Raw genomic sequence first — 12,713 nt, forward strand, 5'->3', positions numbered from 1 at the left:
CAGTGCATCAAGTTCTCACATTCAGACCCTCTGACTCTGTCACCTCCTACCACCCAGAGCAATCTCTGTGCATTTAAGGAGTCATGTGATTAGTCAGGCCCACCTCTATAATTTCTACTTCAAGTCAACTGTGCCATAGAAATTAACATAATCACAAAATTGATGTCTCATTATACACAAAGATTCTGGGGGTTTCAGTGGGACATATTCAGGGGGCCATTTTAGAAGTTCTGCCTCCCACATTGTCACCCTGGGCCTCAGAGTTTCACATTCCTCCCTGATGCAAAACATGTTCACACCTTCCCAAGGTTCCCCAGGTCTCATCCGGATGCAGCATCATTTCAAATTCTATAAAATCTCATATAAAACCATTGGGTTCAAAAATCTAAAATCTCTTCTCCATCATTTACATCAGGTGTCGATGAGGCTGCTGAGGCAATCCATTTAATACTGATCGTGATTCCATTTCTTCTCCATGAGTGGTCCTGTGAAAATGAAGAAACAATTTATCTGCTCCAAACATATACTTGCAGGACAGGTATATGATAACATTAACATTCTAGTTCAAAATGGGGATATTGACAGCAAAAGATGAGGCCCCCAACCTGAGGGGAAATCCTCAGCCCTGACTGAAAATCACAGTGATGGTAGGAACCAGTTTCTTTCACCCAGATTGGCCTGCAAACCTTGCCTAGGCTTCACCTCCACCTCTGGCAGGGGGAGGCTGGTAGGTCCTGCACCAGTCTATCCCAGGTACCTTTTTCTGGCACAGAATGAAAATCAGAAGTTTACCGGGGCAACTGCAGTCATGTTGGACCCACACTGCACAGATTGCTGCCCATACCTGCAGCTCCATCCCCACCCCAGGCAGGGTAGAAAGGGGCATGAAGCTTCATCAGTCTCTCTGGGCATCTATAGTCTAGGCCTGCATGACTTGGATTATTCCTCACAGCTGTGTCTCTGTCCCTACCACTGGCAAAGGTGAAAGTTGGGAGAAGCTTCATTGGTCCCCAAGGCAGTGAGGGCAGCTTGAGCCTCTACAGCTTATAGTACCAACTACAACCTTGGTGCCCACTGTACAACCAGCAAGGCAGAAAGGGCAGGAAGCCCTAAACTAAAAAGAAAAACTGTACCCTGAATAAATACTCTAGTAAGCCAAATGTCAGGACACCAACAAAAAATTACAGTCCACACCAAGCTACAGGAAGCTATGGCCCTGTTAAAGGAAGAAGATAAGCCTTCAGATAATGTAAAGGAGTTGAGACAACTAATCATAGATATTCAAACAAATCTTCTTAATAAGTACAATGAGATGGCTAAAGAGATTAAGGATATTAAGAAGACATTGAATGAGCACAAAGAAGAATTTGAAAGCATACATAAAAAAGTAGCAGATCTTATGGGAGTGAAAGGTGCAGTAAATGAAATTAAAAAACATTGGAATCATGGGGGAAGTGACTGGCTCAATCAGATGAGCTTCTATCTACCACATATGAGGTCCTGGGTTCACATCCCAGAGACTCCTTGTAAAGGCAGGCTTGCCCACACACTGCAGAGGGCTGCCTGGCCCACAAGTGCTGTGGAGTGCTGCCTGGCCCACAAATGTCATGAAGCACCATCAGGTTCACAAGCACTGTGGTGCACCACTGGCCCACAGATACTGTGGAGCACTGCCTGGCTCGCAATCGCCATGGAGAGCCAACTCAGCAAGGTGACACAAAAAATAAGGAAGACAAACAAGAACACAGAAGACCACACAGTGAATGGACACAGAGAGCAGACAGCAAGCAAGCCCCAAGGGGGAAGAGGAAATAAAAAACAAACAAACATTGGAATCATATAGTAGCAGATTTGAGGAGGCAGAAGAAAGGATTGGTGAGCTTGAAGAAATGGGCTCTGAAAGTGAACATACCAAAGAACAGATGAGGAAAAGAATGGAAAAAATTGAACAACTTCTCAGGGAAATAAATGACAGCAAAATGTATGCAAAGATACATGTCAGAAGAATAAAAAAAGGGAAAAGGGGTAGAAGGAATATTTGAACAAATAATGGTAGAAAATTTCCCAACCCTATTGAAGGACATGGATATCCATGTCCAAGAAGCTCAATGTACTCCCAACTGAAAAAATCTGAACAGACCAACTCCAAGACACATACTCATCAGAATGTCAAATGCTAAAGACAAAAAGAGAATTGTGAGAACAACAAGAGAAAAACAATGCATAACGTATAAGGGATACACAATAAGATTAAGTGCTGATTTCTCACCAGTACCATGGAGGCAAGAAGACAGTGGTAGGATATATTTAAGATACTACAAGAGAAAAACCTCCAGCCAAGAATCTTATATTCAGCAAGACTGTCTTTCAAAAATGAGGGTGAAATTAGAATATTCACAGATAAACAGAAACTGAGAGAATATCTAAGGAATAGACCAGAATTTCAGGAAATACAGAAGGACATGCTAGAGCCTGAAAAGAAAAGACAAGAGAGAGAGTCCTGGAAGAGAATCTAGAAATGAAGATTATATCAATAAAAGTAATAAAAGTGTCAAAAGAGTGGTGAAAATAAAATATGACAGATGAAACTCAAATAGTCAGGAACAAACTTATCCAATGATGTAAAGCACTTGTATTCAGAAAACTGCAACTCAATGTTAAATCAAAAAAGCCCTAAATATCTGGAAGAACATTCCATGCTCATCATGGATTGGAAGACTAAATATCATTAAAATGTCAATTCTACTCAAATTGATATGCAGATTTAATGCAATCCCGATAAAAATTCCACCAGCATTAAAGAAAAAATTGAAAACATGATCATTAAATTTATTTGGAAGGGTAAGGAGTCCTGAATAGCCAGAAACATCATAAAAAGGAAAAGTGAACCCTCATCTCCAGACTTTAAATCATAATACCTACCTATAGTGGTAAAAACAGCATGGTACTGGTCTAAAGACAGACACAACAGACCAATGGAACCAAAATTATGGTTCAGAAATAGACCCTCACAGCTATGGTCAAGTAATTTTTGACTAGCCTGTCAAACTCACCCAACTCAGGCAGAACAATCCATTCAACAAATGGTGCTGAAAGAATTGGACATCCATAGCTGAAAGTAGGAAAGAGGACCCGATCTCACATCTTTTCCAAAAATTAACTCAAAATGGATTAAAAAACTAAAAATAATAGCAAGAACCATAAAACTTCTAGAAGAAATTATTGGAAAATATCTTCAAGACCTGATGGTAGGTGGTGGATTCTTAAAGGCGATAAGAGAACGACTGAGTGGATTACTGATGTTTAATGTATGTAGAAGTGTTAATTAACTTTACTATAAAATTATGGAAGTGTGTAGAGAGGATGGTAACACACTGAGTAACAGCTAGTTTAGGTGGGGATTTGGCTGAAAATGGTAGTCTAGTTATATAAATGCCAATTGACAGAATGCTTGAGAATAATCTAGGAACTGGACAGCACAGTAAACCAAGAGGTGGATGAGAATTGTGGCTGATGGTACAGATGCAAGAATGTCCTTTGTTAGCTAGAACAAATGTATATCACTGCCACAGGGTGTTGGGAATGTGGAGAAGCATGGGAAAAGTACAGGTGGAATGACCTCTGGACTGTGGTTAGTAGTAATAATATAATATTCTTGCATCTATGCAAAAGATGTATACTGTGTTGGTACTGAGGCAGTATGGAAAATGTGAGCCTAATGTACACTATGGACATGGCAATAATCTGATGGTATTATTTTATCTGTAGCAAATGACACAGCACATTCTGGTGTGTTGATGGAGGGGTGTTGTTTGGGAATTCTGCACATGTGCATGATGGTTTTATAAGTTTACAACTTCTGTCATAAAAAATATTTTAAAAATAATAGGGCGAGTTGGGGGAAGAACATACCAAAGGTAAGATAAGAACTATGATCAGTAGTAAGATTTTGACAGTGTTCTTTCATAGTTTGTAATAAATATCTCATGACAATCCAAGGTGTTGGTGAAGAGATGATGTATGGGATCCCTATATGGTGTTATGCATGTTTGCTTTGTAAGTTCACAACATTTACTATACACTTAAATGTTTATATACATTCATATATAAATGATATAAAGATAATAATCAGATTGGTTAGGGAAAAAATACTTTGGTAGTAATATTTTGACAATGCTCTTTAATCATTTGTTAAAAGGTTTAAAAACAACGCCAGTTATTGGTGGTAGGGTTTGATGTTATATATATTTGCTGTTATATATTTTTGTTTTGTAAGTTCACAGCTTATTATACATTTATTATTTATGTATGAGTGATATATTTCAATAAATTTAAAGAACATTAAAAAAAATCAAATAGTGGCTGGTGAATATGAGCATACAGACAAATAAATAAAAGGTGTTAAGAAACTTCCACAAGTATAAAAAAAACAAAATCCTATTTTAGCTCAGAGCTGGCTGTTGGCTGTCTGAGGCAGGTAATGAGTTGGGTGTCACTGAGAGTAGTCAAATAGAATCTGGAAGACCTTTTGCAGGGAAAAAAGAGACAGAATTCCTGCACTCCAGAGAAGTCAAACCAGATAACCTCTATGGTTCCCTGTGAAGCCTATCTTCTGTTTACTCTGAAGGTCATAATTACAAAGTTTTAAAAAATTAAAAATTAAAATAAAATAAAATAATAAAATAAAATACAGACAAAAAAATACAAGAAGGTGTCATGAGCAACTTTACACAAAATAATTTAAAGGTATAGCCCTACTGGTCAAACTCTCTCATAAACCAGTTCAAAATGCCTAAACAAATTGTAAACATTGCATCCAAAGAATAACGCCTTGACCAAGATTGTTTATTCCTGGAATGAAAACTTGGTTTTCCATTTGAAATCAATTAAGTTAATTAATCTCATTAATAGAAAAAAATGCAAGCTGATCTCAATATATGCTGATAAAAGCATTTGGATTGAAAAAAAAAAGTCTTAGCACAGGAGGACAACAAGGGAGCTTCTTTCAACTGATTAAGACAAAGGACGACAGTGAGAAGGCTTTCCTGCTGGCACTGAGGAGGAAACAAAAATACCTGCCACCAACACTTTTGTTCAGAAGGGTCCTGAAAAGTCTCAGCAGAAGAACAAGGCAAGAAATGACAAAAAGGTATAAAGATTGAAAAGAAATCAAAGATTATTAGTAGATGCCACAATTAGTAAATTTTCATGAATATTCAACAGAATTACATGTCTATATACCAGCTAAAGTCGTTAAATACTGAAATTTGGAAAAGATGCCATTTATAGTAGCATGAAAAAAATTAAGACAAAAGATATTTACCCAGAAAAGTGTCATAAAACATAACAGAGAAAAAATAACAAGACCTAGAAACAAGGACACATACAAGATGTTCATAGGTTAGAGAGTCACCAGGGAGAAGAGATCACTTCTCCAAGCTGATCAAGGCATTCCCAGTGAAAACTCCAGCCATTAGCTGACGGAGATGGACAGGCTAAGCTCTAAATTTAAATGAAAACAAAAAGATTATGAATAGCCAGGACAATCCTGACAAATTCAAAGTAGGAAACATAAGACTTGTGAGAGTTGCAGAGTAAGGGAAGTCTCCAACACAGATGGAGAGCCAACAGAACACTGGTATCCAGAATACATGAGGGATTCCGGGAAGATGACAGACTAGAAAGACACTGGCTCTCTTCTCTCTAGAAAAGCAGCTAGAGGACAGGCAGAAACAGCCTGGAAAAAGATCTTCTAGGGTTTAGAACACCAGGGGAAGGCTGGACACTGCCCGGAGGAGAGACAGAGAAAGGAGAGGAATTGTGATGGCAAAACTATGAGTTAACAGCTGTGGCTGCTGCCAGCACCCTCCCCACCCTGTAGAAACTTTAGAATTCTCAGGCCTCGATCTGGGCTATGAGGAAAGGGTGCCCAAGGGATCCACCTCCCCAGGAAAGGCGAGAGAGGGACACAACCTGAGGCTGACTCAGCTGACCCACAAATTTGGTCTGCTGTGTCCCATGAGCCCTTCCAGGCTGCACCATTTTTGCCTTGGAGCTGGCAAAGGGCTAAAGAGAGCCAGGAATAAAGGGATTAGATCCTTCCAGTCTCCCTCTCTCCTGACCAGGACTGGTTGTTGAGGAGTCACAGAGGTGAGTGGAATTATTCCCTACCCAGGGAAATGGAGGGCCTGCCAGCAAGGTCAGAGAGCTGCCTCTGAGAAAGTTTGAATTATGAGGCTCTTGGCCTCCTGGCAGGACACCCTCCATCACATTGATCCAGTCTGTCACAACAAACACACTCCACCAGGCATGGAACTGAGAGGGCTGTCAAGGAGAGCCATCTGCTGGCAGCCAAGGAAGTGCATGTGAAAAAATTAAAAGTAAATAAGTGAAGAGAGGCTTTTCCAGCCTTTCTAGCCTCCCTGCCAAGACCCTTGGAAGTGGGTCTGTGACCCGTTATGGGTCCAGGGCCCAGGTTTGAGCAACTAACAAGGGCAATCTTAATCAGAACAGGATGAACCAAGAATCAAAAAATAGCAGTAACACACAGCCTCCTGCCACTAATCTCTACAAGAGAGAAACTGAGCTTCTGAGAAAACTCAACATCCTAATTAGATTCCTAGCCAACAGCAAATATTTTCAGCCATACTCAGAAATTAGAAGACATGACCCCAAAATAGAGAAGAGACATAGGATTTGAGACAAATCATCACCAAGATGCATACAAATTTCCAAATTCAAATTAATGAGCTGAAAGACAATATGGCTAAAGAATTAAAGGACCTCAAGAAGACACAGAGCAAGCAAAAAGAAGAATGTGAAGATCTGAATAGGAAAGTAACAGAGCTCATGGGAAAGACACAATAGGTGAGATCAAAAACACACTAGAGGCCCACAATAGCAGACTTGAAATGATAGAAGAATTAGTGATACTGAAGACAGAACAGCTAAAACTGAAGACAGAAGAGAATGGAAAAAATTGAGCAAGGGCTCAGAGAGTTGAGTGACAGCATGATACGCAACAACATATGTGTCATGGGAGTTCCAGAAGGAGAAGAAAAGGGAAAAGGGGCAGAGAGAGTATTTGAGGAAATAATAATGGGAAATATCCCAACTCTCATGAGAGAAATTACTTTACAGAACACATAAAGAAATCCTACAAATCTGAAAGAAAAAGACATTAGAAAAATGGGCAATGAATGTGAAAAAGGCTTCCCCCAAGGGGAGACCCCCAGTAGCCAATAAACATAGGAAAAGCATTCAGGGAAATGCAATTCAAAAAGCTTAAACTAAACTGCATGACAATGCCCAGCATGAGTGGGCAAACAGCTATCAAAGTGGACACATGGCAACACCCAGCATGAGCATGTAAGTAAGCTACCAACGTGGACGAATGGCAACGCCAAACATGAGTGTGTAAATCAGCTACCAAAGTAGACACATGGCAAACAGCATGAGCATGTAAACCAACTACCAATGTGGACACGTGACAATAACCAGCATGAGCGTGTAAATCAGCTATCAAAGTAGATACGAGGCAACACTGAGCATGAGCGTGTAAATCAGCTATCAAAGTAGATACGAGGCAACACCCAGCATGAGTGTGTAAATCAGCTATCAAAGTGGACACATGGCAACACCAAGCATGAGCATGTAAATAAGCTACCAAAGTGGATGTGTGGTAACACCAAACATGAGCATGTAAATCAGCTACCAAAGTGGACACGGGGCAACAAGCAGCATGAGTGTAAATCAGCTATCAAAGTGTATACATGGCAACACCGAGCATGAGCATGTAAATGAGCTATCAAAGTGGACGCAGAACATGCTGTGACTGAGCATTTCCCCTCCACATATGCACACACAAGTGCACACCGACATGCACCAAAGACAAGTCAGAGAAGGCTCAAAGCAGCACTGCCCAGCAGGGCTAAGCAAGTGTGAGAGCCCACGTGCCCATCAGAGACGATCAAGGGCCTTAGTGTGGCAGCGTTCTCATAACAGAGATGTGGAACAGCCACGCTCAGTAGCACGCTTCACGTGAAAGAGACCAGCAAGGCCGCAGACCGTGGGACTCCATCGCGTAGGTTTGGAAATGGCTGAAAGGGACGTGTGGGTTCAGATCAGAAGGGGGCTCCTGGTACAGGGGGAAGGGCAGCCTCGCCCCACTCCCAGGTCCTGGAGACGGCACGGATGAGCCCCCTTCTCTGGAAGCATGCCCTACCCCAGCACGAAGCTGAGGAGCAGTGCACAGTTTAAAAGCGAGCTACCAGGGTGTAGACTCATGGCTGGGGCTGATTGCTCAGCCACACTTGTGGAGACCTCATGGGAGGGAGACATCCAGTGCTCCAGTGGCCGCAGGGTGGGGCTGAATGGGGTAGGAATGTTCCAGAAAGGCGGCATCAGGCGCATGAGGCACCAGATCCGACTGAGTCATGCCACTCCATGCGAGACGACAGAAGGCAGCAGGCAGAAGGCACACTGGGTCCCAGTCACAGGGCATGGGCTGGGACCCTGATGACCTGGGGGTCCTTTAAGGGGACAAAGTGCGTGGAGTGCCATCTAAAGATGACCCCACGGGAGCCCCCTTCTAATCTGACTGTGAAATGTGACTGGCTTCGCATGTGTGACCCGAGCCCCTCTGGGCTGACAGGCCTTCCCTCCCCAGGGTTGCCACGCAGCCTGACCCACTCCAGGGCAGCGGACTCTGTGGTGACCAGACCTCGTTCGGGCTCCTGCCCCGCCACTCCCGCAGCTTCCCCTCGGCCAGCGTCGCACCCTTTCGCAAAACGGTGCTGCCTGCGGCCAGCGGGAAGGGACTTCTCGTCCATGGCACGAACAGGAGCTCAGGGCGCCCACGCCCACGAATGGGTCACTGGCGTCGTGGGCACAGCCACCGCGCTGACGGCACCCAGGAGCGCTCTCGTCCACCCACAGCACAGGACACGCGCTGGAAGACACGAGGCCAAGGTCAGGGGCCCCCGGCGCTCCTCTGCCGTCCTCCAGATCAGCGCCATGCCAGCCGACTCAGAACTGCTCGCAGGTGACGTAGCGACGACAGCGAAAAGCCACTCCTGCAGCACGCAAGGAGCACGATGGCGCACCCTCCCAGGTGAGGGAAGGAAGGACACAGAGGGGAGTGGAATTATCCCCAACCCGGGAAAGGCCGAGCCCACGGAAAGGCTCGCGGGCCAGCACACGCCTCAGGAGACCAAGGAGGGCCAGGAGAGCCCAGTGTGCAAGTGACATTAAGGAGAGGAAACGGCGGCAGCGGGGCGGCGGCGCCAGCCCATCCTGAGCCCCCTGTCAGCTCAGCGCTCGCTGCAAGGAGAGAGCCGACCCCGGAGGTCAAGTGCACGGAGGGCGGCTGGCAGCAGGGGCAGCGCGGGGCTGAGCCCAGCTCACCTGCCCACGTGCGGGCTGGAGCCAAAGGCGCCCGCGGGAGGGTCCACCGCGCACGGCTGGGGCTTCGGCGTCAAGGCAGCCAAGGACTGACCCAGGGGACGACGACAGGACTGCACGGCTCAGGGCACTTCCACGGGCCACGAGGGTCCTAACAGGAAAAAACGGCAAACTGGGGAAAAGCACCAGCGACCCCAGAAACCTCCTCAAGTCTAAGGGAGTCACCACCGCGGTGACAGAAAACCAGGCCAGATAAGAGACAATGGCTGGGAGAAACGTCGCTAACGCCCAAGCAAAGCCCCGCGGGAGCCACGGGTCAGGCGACGGCGAGGAGTAGAGTGACGTCCCCGTGGGCTCAGAGTCCAGCCCCGCGCTCCTGAGCGGGCCCCGCTCCCCGGCGCCCAGAGCCGCTCCTGCTGCGCGGTCCCCAGCCCAGTTCCAAGGGACGAGGCAGCGCGGGCGGCGCGTCCCGCGGGCGCTGAATGGCGCGTCTGCCCCGGGAGCGCCCACGGCCGCCGGGCGGCGCGGGTGACGGGCTCGGGCCTGGGGGCGGCGGGGGCCGGGCGGGCCCTGCTGCGGGCGGGGCCGGCGGGGCGGGCTGGGGTCCCCTCGCGCTCGCGGCGGCCCCCGTGTCCCTCAGGGCGCGCCGCTGGGGCCGAGGACGGGGGCGCGGGCTGTAGGGGCGCCCGGCGCTCGGGGCCTCGAGCCCGGCTCTCCCAGGCCGCTGGCTCCGCCGAGGGCTCGGGGCCCCGGGAGGCGACGGGACCCTGGCGGGAGCAGCGCCCAGGCGGCCCGAGGGAGCCCGCAGCGCGCCCGGCTCAGAGCAGGGCGCTGGGGAGGGCAGGGAGGAGGACGGCGCCGGGGGCTGGGGGGCCCGGCCGGGAGCAGCGCTGAGCGCCCTGGAACTCGGGCGACCGCCCCCACCAGTGGCCCGAAGGAGGGGCCTCCCCGAGGCGGCTTGGCCGTGGCTAGCTCCAGGGACCCAGGGGAGTCAGGAGAGACAAGGAAGCACCTCAAGGAGGGGGCGCCGCGGGGCGCGGGGGCGAGTCCTGGCAGTCAGCCCTGTCCGCGGGGTCCCGACGCCCAGTGCCCAGGGCTGGAGCCCCGTGACCGGCTCTCAGCGCCTCAGGCCGGCGCGGGTGCAGTGGGACGCCCTGAGCCCCCCTGCAGCCCAGCGCGGCCCCAGGCGGGTGAGGACCCCCGGTTCGTGCACACGCTCAGGCCGCGGGAAGGGCGGTTGAGAAACCTCCCCTGGCGGCGCCCAGCGCCCTCTGTCACCAAATCGGGACCCAGGGCCACCAGGCAGGAGAGGCTGAGGAGGGCTCCGTGCCCCTCCTCCCCCACCGCAGCCTCTGATCACTGGGATCGCTGCTGTTTATGTGACAGCGTGTCCTGAAGAGGAGCTGCGGGGCCCACCAAATTCCCACAGCCAAATAAAGGGTGTCCGCAGAGCCCTCCCCCAAAGACCCACATGGACCCCAGGTAAGGGGAGCCCGGCTCAGCGCCCCCAGCTCTGCTGCCCTTGGAGCCAGCCCCAGGATGCATGCAGGGCGCCCCCAGCAACCTTCCTTCACCTCCCATCACCCTGGTCCTCTCTTCCCTGGGTCTTTTGCCATTTCCAAGACTTCTTGGGTTCCAGGGAGGGGTCTTCACCATAGGGAGCAGGAGGTTAAAATGCAGGTTTTAGTAAGTGGGGTGCATGCCCCCCGCGTGCTCCTGACTAGTGTGCCATAGTGGGAGCTCGATATGCTGCTAGTGTGTTGGCCTGTGCAGGGTCCTTTGCGTTTGTGCGTGTGTTTGTGTGTATGTAGGGGAGGGGGTGAGGATAGAGGCCCTATACCGGCTTATGGCAAGAGGTGTGGGTGCGTGTTTGTATGTGTGTGCTTGTATGTGTGAGCTTGAGTGTCTCTAATTAGGTCTCACCAGCTTACACGGAGTGGGGTCCTTGCTATAGGATCAGGTAGCCATCTGGGAACTGCCTAGACTTCCTCTTGGTGTTCTGGGCTGGGGGCTTGGGAAAGAATATGGGGAAAGGGTCGGCTCCCTGTTTCACCTGATGTTTGCACCCTCTAAAGGAAAATTCCTCCAAGGGATGGAGTCCTGCTTCACTTGGACCCACCTGTTAATATGGAAGAGAAATGGCCAAACCCTGAATCAAATGAGATGCTGTCACTTTAAAGTCCACACAGGGCAGACTCAGGGGTTTTGATGGGAATTTGGGGAATCTGGGTACTGGGTGACAGAGAAAGGGGGGAAGTCAAAGGCAGGTTCCTTTTCTGGGGCTTCACAAGTCCAGGAAAGAGCTCGGCCCCTGCCTCTGTAATCATAACAGCCTAGCAGTGTCTCAGGTTTCTGGTGCTCTGGGGAGGATCGGGGCAAGTGTGCACCCCTCACTGTTTATCAGGGGGAAGGAAGAGTCCTGGGGACCTGCTCACCCACCAGAGTTAGGCAGGGCCTCGAGGAAACTTCATTTGGGGGCAGCTCTGGGTAATGGGGAAGGAGATGGATGGAGCACTTTCTGAAGATAGATTCTTCCTTCCTTTCCCCCATCACAAGGCTTGAGAAGCCCCAGGGACTCCTTTCCTGAACGGCGCCTCCCCATGCTCCATTGGAGTGAGGGCCCCTGGGGAGGCCAGGCAGACACGGCGTGCATGTGAGTGTGTGCGTGCAAGTGTTTCCATACTGAGAGACCTATAATTTGGGAAAGGGTTGTAGATGGAGAACGCATGGCAGAAGATGGGGTTAATTGCCTGAAGCTGCTAGGGATTTCCTCTTGTTTCTTGCGTGGCTCCAGAACACTGCCGAGGCGCCAGGGGCTGTGGGAAGAACCTCACAGTGAGGAGGATGGTTCTGGGCAAGGCCTCCCTTCCTTTCCTCCCCTCTTAGGAGGCTCCAGTTAGGTCCCTTGCCACCCTGCCTAGGACTTGTCCTGGACTTGGTCCCAGGGGTCAGCCTTGATTTGATTCCCTGATGCCTCTTAAAGGCTTGCCCGACTCAGCAACAATGCTGCGTCTTCCTGCTGGTAGCGCGGCTTCCAGACTCAGCAGCTGTGACTTTCCTCAGGTAAGAGGCAGCAGTCCTGCTCTTAGACAGCGAGGCTCTGGGAGGGCAGGGGCTGAGATGCTGGGGTCGGGCTCTGGGCTCCTTGGCTCCAAGGGGCCACTGTAAAGGCCATTAGGGAAAAAAAGAGTGGAACTATATATGTGGCTTTAAATAATTTATATATATATATATATATATATATATATATATATATGTATGTATATCTTCTGGGGAGAGATAAAATCAAATGTGTGTGCAGGAACCTGCCA

The 12,713-nt window shown here is 48.7% G+C and overlaps 1 protein-coding gene across 1 annotated transcript in view; it reads right to left on the bottom strand.

The window, feature by feature from the left end:
• Positions 1–9,757: 9,757 nt before the first annotated feature.
• The window catches only part of LOC131273147 (NBPF family member NBPF4-like), a 39,251-nt gene continuing 36,295 nt past the window's right edge, over positions 9,758–12,713 (bottom strand). The window contains exon 9 of the mRNA XM_058275393.2: positions 9,758–10,374. Coding sequence (XP_058131376.2) covers positions 9,758–10,374 — 617 coding nt within the window. The remainder of the gene's footprint in view (positions 10,375–12,713) is intronic.

The sequence above is a fragment of the Dasypus novemcinctus genome, chromosome 13 (genome assembly GCF_030445035.2).
Source record: "Dasypus novemcinctus isolate mDasNov1 chromosome 13, mDasNov1.1.hap2, whole genome shotgun sequence".
Classification (NCBI taxonomy): domain Eukaryota; kingdom Metazoa; phylum Chordata; class Mammalia; order Cingulata; family Dasypodidae; genus Dasypus; species Dasypus novemcinctus.